At 44.3% G+C, this 21,865-nt stretch overlaps 1 protein-coding gene and 1 pseudogene across 1 annotated transcript in view; one reads left to right on the top strand and one right to left on the bottom strand.

Annotated features, from left to right (window-relative positions):
• The window catches only part of LOC136324969 (cyclic AMP-dependent transcription factor ATF-7), a 140,418-nt gene that overhangs the window by 21,540 nt on the left and 97,013 nt on the right, over nt 1-21,865 (bottom strand). The window contains exons 4-5 of the mRNA XM_066258561.1: nt 14,823-14,919; nt 7,986-8,104 (exon numbers count right to left, since the gene is read on the bottom strand). Coding sequence (XP_066114658.1) covers nt 7,986-8,104; nt 14,823-14,919 — 216 coding nt within the window. The remainder of the gene's footprint in view (nt 1-7,985; nt 8,105-14,822; nt 14,920-21,865) is intronic.
• LOC136323754 (ferritin heavy chain pseudogene) lies at nt 339-3,826 on the top strand (annotated as a pseudogene).

Genomic DNA, 21,865 nt, shown 5'->3' with positions numbered 1-21,865 from the left:
GGAAAAGAGAGCACTTTTCTAGTAGTGGTGCAAACACCTCACAGAACTGTGGAGCCATAAATGGCTTTGCGGGGAAAATAAACAATCTGAGACGACAGCCTTGACACCGTATCATGACAGGAGCATAAACTGCTGGCATTGCAGTTCAGCTTCATGACAAAAAGGATCCTTTGTTCTATTCTTCCCACACTCTAGAACTCTTGGTGAAAGAGGAGTTTCTTTCTAACTTTCCTAGCTACCTTAATCCCTAAAAACCTTCCTGGTAGTTGAGAAAAGTGAAGATAATCTGGTGTCTATCACATTAGAGAAGGTGGTAATGCTTCTTTTTCTCCAATCTGATGGAGGTAAGCAAGAGCAAAGATAGCTTTATATCTGCCTTCATTTTTTCTACATTGCTAAGATGTCAGGCCCAACTGAGTTAATTCTGGGATCCCTTGAAGTCAGAGGATAGGAGAACCCTCTCAAACATAAGTTTAAAATCCCCTTGGGCCACCTCCTAGAAAAGCTGTGATCCAGGAAAGTTTTGGGCTCATAAAATAATCCTGGAGACAACCTTACAGCGAGCCTGTGCTTCTCATCAAGGCAAGGTGAAGACCACTCCTGTGCAGGCAGGAAGAAACACCAAGAGATATCTGATGAATAAAGGTCTGATCAATAACAGTACATGACCTCTCAGAAGTATCAACTGAGCTAAAATGGCAATGAAAAGACCTGAAGCCTGGTAGCTCAGTTGGTTGGAGCATTGTCCTGACGTACTGAGGTTGTGGATTCAATGGTATGAATAAGCTGAACAAGTCCAACAAGTTGATATTTCTGTCTGTCTCTTTTTCCTTTCTCTCTAAAACATCAATTAAAAAAAAAAAGACCTGGCCCTGGCCGGTTGGCTCAGCAGTAGAGTGTCAGACTAGCGTGTGGAAGTCCTGGATTTCATTTCCGGCCAGGGCACACAGGAGAAGCGCCCATCTGCTTTTCCACCCCTCCCCCTCTCCTTTCTCTCTATCTCTCTCTTCCCCTCCCACAGCCAAGACTCTATTGGAGCAAAGTTGGCCTGGGCGCTGAGGATGGCTCCATGGCCTCTGCCTCAGGTGCTAGAATGGCTCCAGTTACAACAAAGCAACGGCCCAGATGGGCAGAGCATCGCCCCCTGGTGGGTATGTTGGGTGGATCTCGTTGGGGCAAATGTGGGAGTCTGTCTGACTGCTTCCCCACTTCTCACTTCAAAAAAAAAAAAAGACTTGAAGCTTTTCAAGGGAGGCTAATTTTCTTTTCCTTATTTTTTAGCAAGAGAGAGAAACAAACAGGATGGCAGGAAGGAGAGAGATGAGAAGTACCAACTCATCACTTTATTTGTTCATTGATTACTTCTCATATGTGTCTGGGGGGCTCTGGCTAAGCTAGTGACCCCTTGCTCAATCCAGTGACCTTGGGATTCAAGCTAAGAACCAGGGGTCATGTCTATGATCCCACGCTCAAACCAGTCACCCCTGCTCAAGCTGGATAAACCTGCACTCAAGCCAGTGACAATCAGGGTTTCAAATCTGGGACCTCAGAATCCCAGGTTGATGCTCTATCCACTGCACCATCACTGGCCAAGCATGACCTGATTTTTTTCTTTTTGACAGAGATAGAGAGAGGGACAGATAGGAACAGACAGACAGGAAGAGAGAGAGAGATGAGAAGCGTCAATGCTTTGTTATGGCTCCTTAGTTCATTGATTGCTCTCTCATAGGTGCCTTGACCAGGGGGGTTCTAGCCAAGCCAGTGACCCCATGCTCAAGCCAGTGACCCTGGGCTCAAGCCAGCGACCTTTGGGCTCAAGCCAGTGACCAAGGGATCATGTCTATGATCCTACACTCAAGCCAGCAACACTGTACTCAAGCCCGCGACTTCAGGGTTTCAAACCTAGGTTCTCTGCATCTCAGGCTGACGTTCCGTCCATTGTACCACTGCCTAGTCAGGCAGGCGTGACCTGATTTTAAATAGTGACTAATAACTTGGAATTCTAATTCTAAAGTAGAATAAATTTTGACCTTTCCTTTCCCCCCAAAATCCCTTATACCATGGGGACTATTTTTCTTTGACTCTTCTTCTTGAACTATTTTATTTGGTCTTCCAAACTCTTTAAAGGAACCTTTAGCAATTTAGAATATAAAGGCTAAAATCAGAATCATAGCACCTTAGGATATGGAGGCATTTCAGCATTTTAATTCTCTCTATAATATCTAAGTTGCTTCCACCTGTTGGCTATACTCCTACCTCTGGGCCATACAAAATAAGTTGAACTCTTCTTTTACATGGAAGTTTTTCAAATATTTCAACTGAACTTTTGTTCACATTAAATCTTCTCTTTTCCAAGCAAAACTTTCTCAATTTCTTTAAATGTTCCCAAAGTGAAATAATTTCTAGTTCTTTCACCATCCCGGTTGATCTCCTTCGGAAAGCATCAAGGACATCTTTCTTTAAGAAAACATGAGCAGGCCTGACCTGTGGTGGCACAGTGGATGGACTGTTGACCTGGAGCGCTGAGGTTGCTAGTTTGAAGCCCTGGGCTTGCCTAGTCAAGGTACATACAAGAAGCAACAATGAGTTGATGCTTTCTGCTCCTCCCACCCTGCCTTTCTCACTCTCTCTTTCCTCTCTCTAAAGTCAATAAATAAAATTAGAGAGAAAGAAAGAAGAAGAAAGGAAGGAAGGAAGGAAGGAAGGAAGGAAGGAAGGAAGGAAGGAAGGAAGGAAAGAAGGGAGAAAGAAAGAAAGAGAGAAAGAAAGAAAACAAACATGGGCAGGACAGTCTTCACAGAGAGTCACCTCAGTTTCCTGCTTCAACAGTGCTTGGATGGAACTGGTGCTCGACCCCATCCCAGCCAGCTGCTCAGTCAGATCCAGCCTTCTGCCACAATCTTGCAGTGTTCTGGAACCCTCCTGGCTACTGCTCTAGCACTGCACAGTTGGCTCTCCTCAGCTGCCCACCATGACAACTAAGTCTGCCTTGTAGCTGTACCAGAACTACCACCAGGACTAGGAAGCCGCCATCAACTCAAATCAATGTATAGCTCTATGCTTCCTATGTCTAGCGGTCCATGTCTTACTGCTTTGCAGTAATGATGTGGCTTTGAAGAAATTTGCCGCTGGACTAGGTGGTGGCACAGTGGATACATCATTGGATTGGAACGTGGAGGACCCAGGTTCGAAACCCCGAGGTCGCCAGCTTGAGCGTGGGCTCATCTGGTTTGAGCAAGGCTCACCAGCTTGGACCCAATGTCGCTGGCTTGAGCAAGAGGTCACTTGCTCTGTGTAGCCCCCCACTCAAGGCACATATGAGAAAGCAATAAATAAAAAACTAAGGAGCTGCAATGAAGAATTGGTGCTTCTCATCTTCTCCCTGTCTTTCTGTCCCTATCTGTCCCTCTCTCTCTGTCAAAAAAAAAAAAAATTGCCAAATATTTTCTTCACCAATCTCCTGAGGAGAGGGAATATGCTGACAAACTGATGAAGATGCAGAACTAACGAGGTGGCTGAATTTTCCTTCAGGATATCAAGACACCAGATCATGATGACTGGGAAAAATGGGCTGAATACAATGGAGTGTGTATTGCACTTGGAAAAGGTGTGAATTGGTTACTATTGGAATTGTACACTCTGGCCACTGACAAAAATGATACTCATTTGTGACTTCATTGAAACTCACTACCTGAATTAGCAAGTGGAATTCATCAAAGAATTGGGTGACCATGTAACCAACTTGCGTAGGTTGGGGGCTCCTGAAACTGGCATGGCATAGTATCTCTTTGACAAGCACACCCTGGGAGACCATGAAGAAAGCTAAGCCTTAGGCTGGCTTCCATGGGGGTGACTTCCTTGGTCACCAAAGCAGTAAATGCATGTTGTAGCTACCTTAACCTTTTATAGAACTTGTACCAAATCACTCACTTATGTTCTTTCATTTGTACCTTCTCCCAAATAAATATGCATAACCACCCCCCCCAAAAGAAAACATAGGCAGTAAAATCTCTGAAATTTTTCTTAGCTATATTTTCTCTTATATATCTCCTGAGGCAAAGGAAACAAAAGAAAAAACAAACAAATGAGATTATATCAAACTAAAAAGTTTTTACACACAGCAAAGGAAACCATCAACAAAACAAAAAGACAATCCACTGAATGGGAGAACATATTCACCAGTAACTCATCTGATAAGGGATTAATATCCAAAATTTATAAAGAACTCATACAACTCAACACCAAAACAGATTAAAAAAAATGGACAGAGCCTGACCAGGTGGTGGCGCAGTGAATAGAGCGTTGGACTGGGATGCGGAGGACCCAGGTTTAAGACCCTGAGGTCGCCAGCTTGAGCATGGGCTCATCTGGTTTGAGCAAAGCTCATCAGCTTGAGCCCAAGGTCACTGGCTCAAGCAAGGGGTTATTCGGTCTGCTGAAGGCCCATGGTCAGGGCACATGTGAGAGAGCAGTTGATGAACAACTAAGGTGTTGCAACGAAAAACTAATGATTGATGCTTCTCATCTCTCTCCATTCCTGTCTGTCCCTCTCTCTGACTCTCTCTCTGTCTCTGTTAAAAATAAACAAACAAAAAAAGGACAGAGATCCCAGCTCGGTTGGTTGAGCATCATTTGGATGCTCAGAGGTTGCCAGTTCAATCCCCAGTGAGGGCACATATCAGAACAGACTGATATTCCCGTCTCTCTCTCTTTCTCTCTTGCTAAAATCAATCAATAAAATTTTTTTAAAAAATGGTCTGACCTGTGGTGGTGCAGTGGATAAAGTGTCAACCTGGAACGCTGAGGTCGCTGGTTCAAAATCCTGGGCTTGCCCGGTCAAGGTACATATGTGAGTTGATGCTTCCTGCTCCTCCCCCCCTTCTCTCTCTCCCTCTCTCTCTCCTTTCTAATAGTGAATAAATAAAGTTTTTAAAAAAATGGACAGAGGACCTGATTAGATCCCTTGCCAAAGAGGACATACAGATGACCAAAAGACATGAAAAGATGCTCAATATCACTATCGTCAGAGAAAAGCAAATTAAAACCACAATGATATATCACCTCACATTTCTCAGAATTGCTATCGTCAATAAATCAACAAACAAGTGTTGGCAACAGTATGGAGAAAAGGGAACCCTCACACACTGTCAGTGGGAATGCAAATTGGTGCAGCCACTGTGGAGAACAGTATGGAATTACCTCAAAAAATTAAAAATGGTATAATCATTATGTAAGGCAGTATAGCGGTTCCTCAAAAAAATTAAAAACAGAACTACCACATGACCCATCAATCCCTTTACTGGGTTACCTAGACAAAAAACTCAAAAACATTGGTACGCAAAGACACATGCACTCTGTTGTTCATAGCAGCATTAATCATGGTGGCCGAGACATGAAAACAACCAAAGTGTCCCTTGATAGTGGATTCAATATAGAAGATGCACCTGACCAGGCGGTGGCACAGTGGATAAAGCATCAGACTGGGAGTCAGAGGACCCAGGTTCAAAACCCTGAGGTCACCAGCTTGAGTGCAGGCTCATCTGGGTTGAGCATGAGCTCATCAGCTTGAGCATGAGGTTGTTGGCTTAAGCCCAAAGGTTGCTGGCTTGAATCCCAAAGGTCTTTGGTTTGAAGCCCAAGGTTGCTGGCTTGAGCAAGGGGTCACTGGCTCTGTTGTAGACCCCTGGTTAAGGCACATATGAGAAAGCAATTTAATCTCTAAGGTGCCACAACAAAGACTTGATTCTTCTCATCTCTCTCCCTTCCTATCTGTTCTTATCTATCCCTCTCTCTGTCTCTGTCTCTGTTGCCAAGAAAAAAAAAATGATGTAAGAAATGATGATATATTGCCATTTACGACAACATGGATGAACCTTGAGAACAAGGTTCTCAAGTGAAATAAGTGAAATAAGTAAATCAGAAAAAGCTAAGAATTATATATGATTTTACACATAGGTAGGATATAAAACTGAGGCTCGCCCTGACTAGTTGGCTCAGTGATGGAGCATCAGCCCAGAATGTGGATGTCCCAGTTTGATTCCTGGTCAGGGCACACAGGAGAAGTGACCATCTGCTTCTCCACTCCACCCCCTTGCCCTCCTTTCCCTCTCTCTCTCGATTGGTTTGAGCACATTAGCCCAGGACACTAAGGATGGCTTCATGGAACCTCTGCCTCAGGCACTACAAATGGCTCCATTGAGAGCATGGCTCTGGTGGGCAGAGCACTGGTCCCAAATTGGGGTTGCCGGGTGGATCCTGGTCAGGTTACATATGGGAGTCTGTCTCTTTATCTCCCCTCCTCTCATTTGGAAAAAGAAGAAAACAAAAAATAAACAAACAAAAAAAAGCCCCTGAGACTCATGGACATAGATAAAAGTGAAGTGATTACTAGGGAGAGACGGATAGGGAAGGAGAGAGTAAAGAGGGAGAAATATATGATTTGACTTTGGGTGATGGACACAGAATGCAATCAACAGTTCAAATGCTATACCTGAAACCTATGTATTCTTATTGATCAATGTCACCCCATTAAATTTAATTTTTAAATAAAAAAAAATTAAAAATGTAACTTCTTATGACCCAGAGATTCTACTTCTGGATATATATCCAAAACCCCCCAAAACACTAATATTGCAGTATTATTAGAATATCCAAGATATGGAACCAACCCAAGTGTCCATCAATAGACGAGTAGATTAAAAAGCTGTGGTACATTTACACAATGGAATATTACTTGGCCATAAAAATGAAATCTTACCATTTATGACAGCATGGATGGACCTGGAGGGTATTAGGCTAAGTGAAATATGTTAGTCAGCCTGACCAGGTGGTGGCGCAGCGGATAGAGTGTAGGACTGGGATGTGGAGGACTCAGGTTCAAGACCCCGAGGTCGCCAGCTTGAGCGCAGGCTCATCTGGCTTGAGCCAAAAGCTCACCAGCTTAGACCCAAGGTCGCTGGCTCGAGCAAGGGGTTACTCAGTCTGCTGAAGGCCCGTGGTCAGGGCACATATGAGAAAGCAATCAATGAACAACCAAGGTGTCAAAACAAAAAACTGATGATTGATGCTTCTCATCTCCCTCCATTCCTTCTGTCTGTCCCTATCTATTCTTCTCTCTGACTCTATCTCTGTCCCTGTATTAAAAAAATAAAACAAAACAAAACAGAACAAAAAAAGAAATACGTTAGTCAGAGAAAGATAAATACCATATGATTTTACTTGTATGTAAAATCTACAGACCAATGCCCCCCCCAAAATTGGAAGAGATTCATAGACACAGAGAACAGACTGATGGGGAGAAGTGTTGGGGGACTGGGTAAAAAAGTGAAGGGACTATCAAGTACAAATTGGTAGTCACAAAATAGTCATGGGGATGTAAACTACAGCATAGGAAAGACAGTTAATATTGTAACAACTATGTACAGTGCCAGGTGGGAACTGGCGATATCAAGTGGAACACTCAGTAAAGTATATGATTGTCTAACTACTATGCTGTTCACCTGAAACAATAGAGATAATATTGAATATAATTGAAAAATAAAATATAAAAAAATCCTTAAGTTTAATATTTTGAATATCACTAGAAAGCTACTTGAAGGTAAGAGCCACATACACAGAAACAAAGAAGAGTCTAAATATGATAAATGTTGGTTGGCTGATTAAATAAGAAGAGTCTAGGTAAGAAGGCTGATTAGCTCAGGGAAGAGTGGGATTTGGCACACACACACAAAAAAAGTTATCTAACAAAATATGAGTAACTTATAATCTTTTAACATCTTAACATATTCAAAGCAAATAATTTTAACAAATAAATTACTGAACTATAATGTTCTACTGGAAGTCCAAGAAGACTGATTTTGGTAAAGATAGACTCATGCCAACTCACTGTCTGACCCCCTCAAGACCTGGATGGCTGCCTAGGATTACTGGGTACTCTCTCTCTGTTTCTGTAGATCCAAGCCTGCAAGCTTGTCTTGTGTTTTTACCTTTTTTTCATCTTCATCTGCAGCTTTCTTGAATTCATGTTCAAAGGAGCTAGCTAGTTCATTGAAGAGCCCCACCTCCTCACAGTTCTTCAGGAATCTAGTCGGAGTAGGAGTTTGATCTAGATATGAAAAGAAAAGGATATACTATTTTAATATCTGACTTGAACTTAAAACTTGGAGGTATTTGGAGAACACATTTTTATTCTTGTATTTGGAGAGAGTCTCAGTATTAGGGCAAATTTACTTTTATGGTGCTCTAGGAAGTGAATACTGGTGCTGGGCCAGCAGAGGGTGTCAGTGCTGTGTTGCCTCAGGGCCAGCAGACGGAACACAGGACAATGCTTTGTTGTTTGACTATCCACAGAACCACCTTTCTCCCAGAGGTTGGTTTCACCTCCCTTACCCGGAACAAAGCAAAACCACCAACCCAGGTGGAGTATGTGAAACCTCCAGATTTGAAAATCAAATACAGTTAAGCAATACTTTCTCTTTAAACTTATTTCCTGCTCGGTCTGAAGTGAGCAGGTAGTTCAAATCTGATGACAAGAACTCAGAATCAGGTGGTTGAGTTTGCTTGCTAAGGCTAACAAATTATGCCTTCTGAAGGCATTCCAGGCAAATCAAGGGGCTGGGGAACAAGACAGCAAGATCATGAGCTAGGAAAGGAAACTGCAAACAATAGAACAGAGATCTGGGCCCAGAGCAAATTCCGGAAACCAGGATATTTGGATTTAGATTTGCCAGCCAAAATATCCTCTTAGGGGCTACACAAATCTTTCCTCAATACAGTGCCTCTGCCCTTAGGAAGAGAAAGGTTCTCAGTTACCCATGGCAACTTTTCAAGCAACTTGAATTTTAGATTTGAGCTTTCCCTCTCCCCATTCTGCCTTTCTAGTTTTTCTTTTAGGTCAGCTGAATCTTGTTCCCTGATCCTAACCTTATTAGATGGTTTTCCTTGACATGATAGTTACCTCATGGATTCACCTGATAGCCCAAACCACTAGACTGAATGACAGAAATAGAACAATGTTTAAATAATATTTTAAGGAGAACTGGAATTAGAATCACTCCTTCTAGCATGATCAGCTGGGAATAGTCCAGTGGGATTTTCCATGGAAACAATATAATAAAAAAAAAATTAAACAAAACCTCTTTTGAATCGGAGTGTTTGGAAAAGTTACCACTACCTCCCAAAATAGTTTTAAAAGCTTTTCTGGCAGCTTTGGTTGGCCAACGATAAAGACACTTTCCCTCTGTCCCTGGGTGAGTGGAGGTAATATCATCCTTTATGCTTAGAGAGAACTTCAGTAAGGGCACACAAAAAAATTACAACTCAAGTGAAACAGAATGGGGCAGCTAAGGGCATAGCTACAGCAGAAGAGGGCCTTTGAATCTCTGGTCTGAGGCTCATACAAACTTCTACCATTCCTGAACAATGTATAAGAAAATGTGTTTGGCCTATGGTGGCACAGTGGGTAAAGTGTGGAACTGGAACGCTGAGGTCACCAGTATGAAACTATGAAACCCTGGGCTTGCCCAGTCAAGGCACATATGACAATCAATAAACAACCAATGTGAACCAACTATGAGTTGATACATCTCACTCTACCCATACCCCTGAAAAATCAAATAAAATATTTTTTTTTGTTTTTTTTTTGTTTTTTGTTTTGTTTTGTTTTTTTTACAGAGGCAGAGATAGACAGGGACAGACAGACAGGAACGGAGAGAGATGAGAAGCATCAATCATCAGTTTCTCGTTGCGCGTTGCGACTTCTTAGTTGTTCATTGATTGCTTTCTCACATGTGCCTTGACCGTGGGCCTTCAGCAGACCGAGTAAGCCCCTGCTGGAGCCAGGGACCTTGGGTCCTAGCTGGTGAGCTCTTTGCTCAAGCCAGATGAACCCGCGCTCAAGCTGGCGACCTCGGGGTCTCGAACCTGGGTCTTTCCGCATCCCAGTCTGACGCTCTATCCACTGCGCCACCACCTGGTCAGGCTAAAATATTTTTTTAAAAAAAGTATAAGAAAACCCACAGCCTGCTCTGATGAATCTGAAGCAATAAACAAATGTTTACTGAATATCTTCTATGTATTTTGGTGTTGCATGCATATACTTGTGTGAAAATTTGGGGGAAAAGAGAAAGAGTATAAGAGTTTTGTCTGAATATAAGACATACCTCTTGCCCTAGAGAATAAGAGAATGCCTTCTAGTTGAGGAAATTAAACTAATACACATAGCATCATAATATATATATATATATATATATATATATATATCAGTGTCATGTGCAGTAGAGAATAAAATTATTGAGAAACTTAATAAAGACAAATTAACGACAGGGTAGTCAGGAGGTTTCTAGAAGTGGGACTTGAGCTAGGCCTTAAAGAATAACTTTACCTGATAAAAAGAAGATTTGGAAGATAAGAGGAATAAGGCAGGTGAAGGCATAGAGAGAGGCAGGGTATGGGCACCATGTATAGCTAAGGAGAAAAAGATATGTCTAGGTCAAAAGGTAATCCTGTGGGGTATATAAGTTGTATATAAAGTAGAGCAGGTACCATGGGGCTAGGTTACGGAAAGCCGAAAAATCCAAGTATCAATAGCCTTAAAGTAAGAGACAATGGGAAGGTAATGACAGATTTTGAACAGAGGAGAAGAATTTAAGGAAGACTGGCTAGTCAACAGAATGTGAGAAGGATTATAGAAGAGACTAGTTAAGAAGAGAGACCAGCTAGGAGCTTATGGAGGAATTCAAGCATAATGAGGATGGTGGCAGAAAGAAGAGGACAGAGAGAACAGAGAGAATTTGAATAAAAAAATAAAACTAAAGATTTTGAGAAAACCATCAATGAATACCAAAGGAGAAGGAGTTGGGTTTAGGGCAGTAGCCCCCAACCTTTTTTGGGCCACGGACTGGTTTAATGTCAGAAAATATTTTCACCCAGCCTTTAGGATGGGACAGGTAAATGCATCACGTGACTGAGACAAGCATCAAGAGTAAGTCTTAGACAGATGTAACAGAGGGAATCTGGTCATTTAAAAAAAATAAAACATCGTTCAGACTTAAATATAAATAAAACGGAAATAATGTAAGTTATTTATTCTTTCTCTGCGGACCAGTACCAAATGGCCCATGGACCGGTACCGGTCCGCAGCCCGGGGGTTGGGGACCACTGGTTTAGGGGACAAAAAGATAAATTTGGTTATTGATATGAAGATTTGAACAGCAGAAAGCCAATCAAGTTAAGTGTTCAGTTAGGGGATGGAATACATGTGAAATACAAGTTTAATTTACAGATCTGAGAATGGTCAGTCTAGATGCGACAGCTGACATCATGTGCAATGGGAAGAGCACTCCAGAAGAGCATGTGAAGAGTAATAGGAACATACTCTCTCCTTGGAACTATCCTGTCTCAATTTCTCTCACCACTCCTGGACATGCAACATTGGCCTTTCTACCCATTTGTAATAACCTCTCTAATTTGATAACCTTGCCTCAAATTTACCTCTTTCATAAAACGTTATGATTAATTCCATTTAATATTAATTCTCCCAGTATTTTTATTGTTTGTATTATTCACATGTACTAGACTACAAATACTAAAATTATTTTCAGCATGACCAGGCAGTGGCACAGTGAATAGAGCGTTGGCCTAGGACGCTGAGGACCCAGGTTTTTTTTTTTTTTCATTTTTCTGAAGCTGGAAACAGGGAGAGACAGTCAGACAGACTCCCGCATACGCCCAACCGGGATCCACCCGGCACGCCCACCAGGGGCGACGCTCTGCCCACCAGGAGGCGATGCTCTGCCCATCCTGGGTGTTGCCATGTTGGGACCAGAGCCACTCTAGCGCCTGAGGCAGAGGCCACAGAGCCATCCCCAGCGCCCAGACCATCTTTGCTCCAATGGAGCCTTGGCTGCGGGAGGGGAAGAGAGAGACAGAGAGGAAAGCGTGGCGGAGGGGTGGAGAAGCAAATGGGTGCTTCTCCTGTGTGCCCTGGCCGGGAATCGAACCCGGGTCCTCCGCACGCTAGGCCAACGCTCTACCGCTGAGCCAACTGGCCAGGGCAAGGACCCAGGTTTGAAACACCAAGACCGTCAGCTTGAGTGTGGGCTTACCAGCTTGAATGCAGGGTTGCCGGTTTGAGCATGGGATCACAGACATGATTCTATGGTCAGTGGCTTGAGCCCAAAGGTCATTGGCTTGAAGCTCAAGGTCACTGGCTTGAGCAAGGGGTCACTGGCTTGGCTAGAGACCCCTGGTCAAGGCATGTATGAGAAAGCAATCAATGAGCAACTAAGGTTCTGCAACTATTGAGTTGATCCTTCTCATCTCTCTCCCTTCCTGTCTGTATATCCCTGACTATGCCCCTGCCCTGCTCCGTCTCTCTTTCTGGCTAAAAATTAAAAATAAAAAATTAAAATTATTTTCTTTTTCTTTTTTGCCTTAAGTGAGAAGCAAGGAGGCAGAGTGACAGACTCCTGCATGCGCCCTGACAGGGATCCATCTGGTAAGCCCCCTATGGGCCGATGCTCTGCCCATTTGGGGCCATTGCTCAGCAACTGAGCTATTTTAGTGCCTGAGGCGAGGCCATAGAGCTATCCTCAGCACCTGGGGCCAACTTGCTCCAACCAAGCCATGGCTGTGGGAAGGGAGGAGAGAGAGGGGAGGGGTGGAGAAACAAATGGTTACTTTTCCTGTGTGTCCTGACCGGGAATTGAACCTCAAACATCCATATACCAGGCTGATGCTTTATCATTGGGCCAACTGGCCAGGGCCACAATTTTTTTCATAAATATTTGCCCTAACTTAATTAATTTAAGTATGTGTTATTTACATACTTATTTATACCCTACTCACTCTTCCCTATAATTCCCCTAGGCTTTCTTTTTTTAAAAAAATTAATTAATTTTAATTTATTGTGTTAACATGAATTCAAGTGTCCCACTCAATTTAACTTACTCACCCCCACCTCCTTGGCCCTCATAGTCCCCCCTCTTCCCTTTCCTCTGGGATTTGCTGTCCTGTTCTCTGTATCTATGTATTAGGTATATATAATTTCACTAATCCCTTCACTTTTTCTGATCCCGTCTCCTCATCCCCCTTCCCTCTGACAGCTGTCCCTCTGCTCCCTCAGGCTTTCTTTCCTTTTTTTTTTTTTTTTTTTTTTACAGAGACAGAGTGAGTCAGAGAGAGGGATAGACACGAACAGACAGACAGGAATGGAGAGAGATGAGAAGCATCAATCATTAGTCTTTCACTGCGCGTTGCAACACCTTAGTTGTTCATTGATTGCCCTCTCATATGTGCCTTGACTGTGGGGTTTCAACAGACCGAGTGACCCGTTGCTGGAGCCAGCGACCCTGGGTTCAAGCTGGTGAGCTTTTGCTCAAACCGGATGAGCCCGTGCTCAAGCTGGTGACCTCGGGGTCTCGAACCTGGGTCCTCTCAAATCCCAGTCCGACGCTCCATCCACTGTGCCACTGCCTGGTCAGGCTCCCTCAGGCTTTCTTAAGGATCATTAATGATTCTCACTCATATCCTTTTCTAGGAATTGCAATCAACAAGATCCTAGCAAAGTATCTGGTGTACACAGAAGATATTCAGTCAATATTTGCTTAATTAATAAGGAATAGATCTTTAACGGCAAGTGCTTTCTTCACATATAAAAGTATGACAAGCCCTGGCCGGTTGGCTCAGCGGTAGAGTGTCGGCCTGGCGTACGGGGGACCCGGGTTCGATTTCCGGCCAGGGCACATAGGAGAAGCGCCCATTTGCTTCTCCATCCCCCACCCCCTCTCCTTCCTCTCTATCTCTCTCTTCCCCTCTCGCAGCCAAGGCTCCATTGGAGCAAAGATAGCCCGGGCGCTGGGGATGGCTCCCTGGCCTCTGCCCCAGGTGCTAGAGTGGCTCTGGTCGCGGCAGAGCGACGCCCGGAGGGGCAGAGCATCGCCCCCTGGTGGGCAGAGCGTCGCCCCTGGTGGGCGTGCCGGGTGGATCCCGGTCGGGCGCATGCGGGAGTATGTCTGACTGTCTCTCCCCGTTTCCAGCTTCAGGAAAAAAAAAAAAAAAAGTATGACAAGAGATTAAATATTGAAGTAAGCTTGCTTAACTCAGGCTAAATCAGAGCCCCTCATGATATAAAAAAAAAAAGCCCATTTTGGTTTGTATGTCTGTTTAGCTAAAAATTGCATAACAGAACTGCTCCACGGTTCGAGAGAGGTTGCTGAGAATGGTCCCCTGAGACAGCATATGTAACAAGACAATATCTAAAACAATCAGTGAGAGGTTCCAGGTCACCCAACCTGGCATAGAAAAGTCCTACTAACACAATGTCTTGTTTGAGCTTTGGAAATGTGCCCTCAATAGTGTCTGGGTTCACAAGGGAAGCTGAATTTATGAACTGACAATCTGCTTGCTCGGGGAAAACTGACACCCAGTAGAAGAGAAGCAGCCAGACTAGGTCAACTTCCTTTCTTTTGTTCACCCCTTCACTGTGGGTAGGGAGAAATGTCAAAGGCATCTTTTGTCTATAAATCATTCAGTCTTAATAAAAAGAAGACAAGGAGGGACTAGACTGAAAAAAGCTAAGACCAAACCTCAACACACCTACTACCCCCCAAATCTGCAGAACCCAATCTTATATTAAAAATAGAGAGTAGAGGGCACAATACAAACTTGGGAGCTTTTAGTGTTCCCTTTTCCTGATTAAATGCAGATCACATAAGGGCTCTTAATGGGAGAAGGAGAGTATAGCTCCCAGTACATCTGGTCCATGGTATTAATCTTAACTGTCTGGTGATATCAAGGCATGTGGCTTCTGGGGCATCAAATACCTGCAATGATGACTGAATCAGTTCGGGCTGGGCCAAATTTCAGTGTCATCTCATGCTTGTGTTTATGAACTGCCAGGTGGTCCTCATTTGTAAATCTCTGAAACGAAACAGAAATAGAGATTTGAAAAAAAGTAATTCAGTGCTCTTTTAAAATGTCCTACCAAACATCCTACAATAAGGTTGGCTGCTGAAAAGAAGGACTGAACAGAAAATGGAAAGGAGAAAAAATGGAAAGTTATGGAAAAGGAGAAGTGATGGATTATAAAAGAGAAAATGGGGAAGGAGAAAAAGAGACACTAGAAACTGGGAGGACAAAGGAAAGGGAAGGGAAGGCTGTGGTACCAACTGCTCTGTAATATTAGGTCCAAATGAGAGAAACGGACAGATTGTTGCTGAAGTAGGGTCCAGGCAGGAGGCTCCAAATGAAAAAAACATTAAGGCAAACTCGTAAGAATCAAGGGGAAAATAATTTTTAATAGTAATAATAAAGAGAGAAGAATGGAAAGGCTGGGCACTCAGTGGTCATCACAAAAATAGGAAATTCAGAATTAAGCTCTCCATGGTGGGGTTGAATTGGACTATTTATGAGAAGGCTAACAGGGAGATAAATTATGCAGGATTAGGAGAACCATTTAACTTCCTGGCCCCCACAATGCTACAGCAGGCGCCTGCCCAGCTATTTGGCTCAGGGTTTTAATGAATCAGGAAGGAGCTGTAGAGGACAGAGGCCCAATGGCCAGCAGTAATGACACATACCAGCCCCACTGGCCAAATGCTGTCTCCCTTCATTGGGCAGCCCTCCTGGGTTCCATCAGCCATAAAGGGGCCAGTACAATGCTGCTGGCTATGGAGTGGTAGAATAAAAATGCAAGCAACATTTTTTTTGGTAGGGTAGGGAGAGGTCTTCAGGCAGTATGAGGGGAAGGGAAAAAGAGATGGTATAGAGATGATTTATTTAGGAGTCTATTTAGGGTAAAAGGACAATGAAAAGGTGAGGCTAGGTCTGCCTCAGTTCATGACTAAGTAAGACAGGGTTACTGGACAAGATTTATGCTCTGACCTGTTCTTTAGAAGGGGCAGGTGAAGAGAACAGATGAACAGTAATAATTCAAAAGAATGATATCCTCAAAATTCCCTTTGAGACTTAGTTGGCCATGTTTCTTCATTAAAACACACCTATAACACGTAACAGTTTGGATGCTGCAGTTTTTCACAGTTCCTTCACCAGCCAGGTTCTGAAACATGGTTCTATTTGTCTTTTTGTTTCTAAAAGAAGAGAAAGACTGGTGGCCCTGGCTGGTTAGCTCAGTCAGTTAGAACACCATCCCGAAACACCAAGGTTGCAGGTTCAATCTCTGGTTAGGGCACATATGGACATATGGGAGTGACCAATTAATGCATAACTAAGTGGAATAAATACATGCTTTTCTTCCTCTCTCTCCCTTCCACTTTCCTCTCTCTCACTACTATCAACCCCTCCCCCAAAAGTTCTCTTTTTTTAACTCTCCTTATTAATATACATTTTCCACTGAATACCTTTAGCCCTCTTTTCTACAGTTCTTCCTGCCTGTAAACTAAATACATAGGAGTTGGCCCCATCCCAGCTCCTACCTAGTCAAGAAAGTAACACTAAGCTGTTTAAGTTCTTTTACTTATATCTGAGAGTAGTTTTCCCCAAAATTTCTGAGTCCCTCTGACAACTAAAGACAATTTAAGATCTAAAATTCTTCTAGGTTAGGCCTATAGGCCTGAAGGGCAAAGGAAAATTTTAATTAAAAGTATGAAGAACCGGCCCTGGCGGTTGGCTTAGTGGTAGAGCATTGGCCCATGGTGTGGAAGTTCCGGGTTTGATTCCAGGCCAGGGAACATAGAAGAGGCGACCATCTGTTTCTCCACTCTTCCTCCTCTCCTTTTTCTCCATCTCTCTCTTCCCCTCCTGCAGCCAAGGCTCCACTGAAGCAAAGTTGGCGTGGGTGCTGGGGATGGCTCTGTGGCCTCTGCCTCAGGCACTAGAATGACTACGGTTGCAACAGAACAATGCCCCAGATGGGCAAAGATCGGTCCCTAGTGGGCATGCCAGGTGGATCCCAGTTGGGCGCATGTGGGAGTCTGTCTGCCTCCCCGCTTCTCACTTCAGAAAAATACAATAACAAAAAAAAAAAACCCAGTAAAGTGTGGGGAAATTTAACCAAGAACTTTCATGCTCTCTTCTTTTGTTTAACGTTAGGCATCAACTTTTTCCATTACAGATATTTCCTTAAAGAAAACAAAGATGGGGTGGAGTGAAAAGGAGGAAATAATGACCTATTACCCAGGGGTATAATATTTGTTGGTTATACAAGTCACTGTAAAGGGTTTGAGACTGCCAGGTATTTGGCAAAGGGGATGGACAGAACCTAGTCTACAGTGAAGATAAAGCATCTTTTTGGAGGAATAAGAATACAGTGGATTGGCCCTGGCCAGTTAGTTGGCTCAGTGGTAGAGCGTCGGCCTGGCGTGCAGGAGTCCCGGGTTTGATTCCTGGCCAGGGCACACAGGAGAAGCACCCATCTGCTTCTCCACCCCTCCCCCTCTCTTTTCTCTCTGTCTCTCTCTTCCCCTCCCGCAGCCAGGGCTCCATTGGAGCAAAGTTGGCCCGGGCGCTGAGGATGGCTCCATGGCCTCAACCTCAGGCGCTAGAATGGCTCTGGTTGCAACAGAGCAATGCCCCAGATGGGCAGAGCATCGCCCTCTGGTGGGCATGCCGGGTGGATCCCAGTCGGGCGCATGTGGGAGTCTGTCTGACTGCCTCCCCGTTTCCAACTTCAGAAAAATACAAAAAAATAAAAAGAATATAGTGGATTAAACGGGGGTATACATGTTCCAAACGCATTGGAAATGTTATAACAATCTTTTTCAAAAATATGTTTACATGTTCTTCAAGAAAATTTCATGTAGGTAGCTTAGAAAATTTAGCAGAATGTTCTAGAATCTAGAAGACTGACTTTCAAGCCAAAAGATCTTTTTTATTATCAGAAATAGTTCGCTCAAAACTGAGTGGTAAACTGAAATATATACATGTTAGAACTTTGACGATTTTTTTTTTTTTTTTTTTTTCATTTTTCTGAAGCTGGAAACAGGGAGAGACAGTCAGACAGACTCCCGCATGCGCCCCACCGGGATCCACCCGGCACGCCCACCAGGGGCGGTGCTCTGCCCCCCAGGGGGCGATGCTCTGCCCATCCTGGGCGTCGCCATATTGTGACCAGAGCCACTCTAGCGCCTGAGGCAGAGGCCACAGAGCCATGCCCAGCGCCTGGGCCATCTTTGCTCCAATGGAGCCTTGGCTGCGGGAGGGGAAGAGAGAGACAGTGAGGAAAGCGCGGCGGAGGGGTGGAGAAGCAAATGGACGCTTCTCCTATGTGCCCTGGCCGGGAATCGAACCCGGGTCCTCCGCACGCTAGGCCGACGCTCTACCGCTGAGCCAACCGGCCAGGGCCTACATGTTAGAACTTTGACATCATCCCACCCGCTCCCTTTCTTCTTGCTTAACTTCTCTTTTTATCCCCTTTTTAGAAGTTGAGGCCAAGGGAAGATAGTAAGCATAGGAAAAACATGGCAAAACTGTTCTGTGCTTTCAAATCAAAGTGTTCTCCTCAACCCCCAAATTTTTGTTTAAGCTTTGACTAGTCCATTGTAGACATTTCTACACCAAAATTCTGATTTTCTTTTTTAAACGGGTGCCACCAGAGGGATCGTCATATTCTCTTGCGGGTCTCAAAAGCATCCCTTTTTGGGAAAGATCTCTGGGCAAGCAAGCAATGGTTTGTCTGCTGCTTACCTCCCTTTCCCCACCAGTGATGTTGTAATCACAGAGTCAAAATAACAGCACATTCCAAATCTCAGAAGCTGTTTTGGCCTGAGCATAGCTTGAATCTAGCAGAGGTTTCCCCATACTTCTAGAGCAACTCTCTGCCTCCATGTCTGTCACAATTCAGGTTCTACCTTTGCTTCAGAGCCTGGGCAGAAAAGAACTCATTTGATACTAGGTATTGAGGTCATGGTTAAAAATCATTTAGGAAAATGATTTCAAAATTAAGCTATGGGGTTGCTTTCCCCAGTATCTCCCCAACAATTCATTGTGTGGGCTTCTCTATCTGAAAGGTTGGTGACTCTTGCTTGGGATCAATACTCTCCATTCATGTCTTTGCTGGTCTCTGAACACATTCTACTGCATTAAGACTTGAAAGATTTGTAGATGTGTGATGTTAAGGCACAGGATAGTAAGAACTATGTTACTATTCTTAGTCTGTAAATAGTCCTTTTGATACCATCTTGTTGATGATTTAAAAAAACTGAGCTGGGAGAAATATTTTAAACCTCCATCAGGTTTTTTGGGTTTTTTTTTTTTTAATTTTTTAATTTTTTTGTATTTTTCTGAAGTTGGAAATGGGGAGGCAGTCAGACAGACTCCTGCATGCGGCTGACCGGGATCCACCTGGCATGCCCACCAGGGGGCATTGCTCTGCCCATCTGGGGCGTTGCTCTGTTGCGACCAGAGCCATTCTAGCGCCTGAGGCAGAGGCCATGGAGCCATCCTCAGTGCCCGGGCCAACTTTACTCCAATGGAGCCTTGGCTGTGGGAGGGGAAGAGAGTGACAGAGAGGAAGGAAAGGGGGAGGGGTGGAGAAGCAGATGGGTGCTTCTCCTGTGTGCCCTGGCCAGGAATCGAACCCAGGACTCCTGAACACTAGGCCAACGCTCTACCACTGAGCCAACCGGCCAGGGCCTAAACCTCCATCAGGTTTTGCTTGGACTAGGATTGTTTCATATTTTAAAAGGAAACACTCAGCCATGGCTGGTTAGCTCAGTCAGTTAGAGCATCATCCCAAAATACCATGGTTGGGGGTTTGATCTCTGCTCAGGGAACATACAGAAGCAACCAATGAATGCACAACTAAGTGTAACAACAAATGAATGCTTCTCTCTCTCTCAAATCAATCAATAAAAAAAAAAAGGCAACTCCCCTTCTGTTACAACTTTGTTGCAAAGTCCTGACTTGTTATGTTTTATTGGTCCTCTAGCTCTTGTTCTTCTTTGTTGCACATCCCTAACTCCATTCATGACATCCTGTTCCCCCTGAGCTGTCTGTATTTTCCACTTCAAAAGTTGGGGTTTGAAGAGAACTAAAGGTGGCTCTCCCACCATTAGCATCACAGAGGGTCTGATAACCTGGCACATGGGTAGGAAAAAAATTACATCTTAACTATCAGTAAATTCTAACCAAAATTTAACATGCCTAATTCGTAATAGCAACCACACATATTTTCATATCTCATTACAGCTATTAGATATCTCAACATTTCTTTTATATTCATCACTGCTTTGAAATTATGATAGTCACCAGAACCACCATTTGAACTTGTTATTTAATGGGTTAATAAAAAAGCACATATCTTACATTATCAAATATTTAAAATCTTTTTTTTTTTTATTATTCTGAAGTGAGAAGCGGGGAGGCAGAGAGACAGACCCCAGCATGCACCTGACTGGGATCCACCAGGCAAGCCCACTAAGGAGTGATGTTCTGCTCATCTGGGGTGTTGCTCTGTTGTAACCAGAGCCATTCTAGCACCTGAGGAGGAGGCCATGGAGCCATCCTCAGCGCCCGGGCCAACTTTGCTCCAATGGAGCCTTGGCTGTGGGAAGGGAAGAGAGAGACAGAGAAGAAGGAGAGGGGGAAGGGTGGAGAAGCAGACAGGCGCTTCTCCTGTGTGCCCTGGCCGGGAATTGAACCCAGGACTTCCACACACCGGGCTGACACTCTACCATTGAACCAAGTGGCCAGGTCTAAAATCATTTTTGATACTGCATTTCAAAATTTGGTTTCCTTGGTAATCCTATGCATTATATTTTATTAATTTTAGGACATTACGGCCCTGGCCGGTTGGCTCAGTGGTAGAGCGTCGGCCTGGCGTGCGGGGGACCCGGGTTCAATTCCCAGCCAGGGCACATAGGAGAAGCACCCATTTGCTTCTCCACACCCTCCCCCTCCTTCCTCTCTGTGTCTCTCTTCCCCTCCCGCAGCCAAGGCTCCATTGGAACAAAGATGGCCCGGGCGCTGGGGATGGCTCCTTGGCCTCTGCCCCAGGTGCTAGAGTGGCTCTGGTCGCAGCAGAGCGACGCCCCGAAGGGGCAGAGCATCGCCCCCTGGTGGGCAGAGCGTCGCCCCTAGTGGGCGTGCAGGGTGGATCCCGGTCGGGCACATGTGGTAGTCTGTCTGACTGTCTCTCCCCGTTTCCAGCTTCAGAGAAAAAAATAAAAAATTTTAGGACATTACTCTGAGAAAGGGTTCATGGGTTTTACCAAACTCCCATGTGGAGGTCATGACACCACAAAAGTTAAGAATCCCTGATTAGTCTGACCAGCCGGTGGGGCAGTGGAGAGAGTGTCGGCCTGGGATGCTGAGGACCCAGGTTCAAAACCCCAAGGTTGCCAGCTTGAGCGTGAGTTCAGCTGGCTTGAGCACAGGCTTACCAGCTTGAGCACTGGGATATCAACTTGAGTGTGGGATCATAGATATGACCCCATGATCGCTGGCTTGAGCCCAAAGGTCACTTGAAGCCCAAGGTTGCTGGCTTGAGCAAGGGGTCACTTATTCTTCTGGAGACGCCTGGTCAAGGCACATATGAGAAAGCAGTCAATGCACAACTATGGTACTACAACAAAGAATTGATGCTTCTCATCTCTCTCCCTTCTTGCCTGTCTGTTCCCCACCTCTCTCGTTAAAAAAAAAAAAAATAAATAAAAATCCCTGACTAAACCAGGTAGTGGACTACCTGGAGGTGAAGCCATATGTGCCAAATTTTAAGAAGCAGGGCTCCAGTCATCTCTTTCTGCTATTTCTAAGACAATTCCTTTTATTTCTTTTTTTTTCCTTTTTTAACAAGAGAAAGAGACAGAAAGGAAGGGAAAGAGATGAGAAGCATTAATTCTTTGTTGTGGCACCTTAGTTCATTGATTGCTTTCTCATATGTGCCTTGACTGAGGTGAGGGCAGGCTCT

This window comes from Saccopteryx bilineata, chromosome 2, assembly GCF_036850765.1.
Source record: "Saccopteryx bilineata isolate mSacBil1 chromosome 2, mSacBil1_pri_phased_curated, whole genome shotgun sequence".
NCBI lineage: Eukaryota > Metazoa > Chordata > Mammalia > Chiroptera > Emballonuridae > Saccopteryx > Saccopteryx bilineata.
Note: the sequence above shows the minus strand (reverse complement) of the source record. Positions and strands in the feature narration are given on the sequence as shown.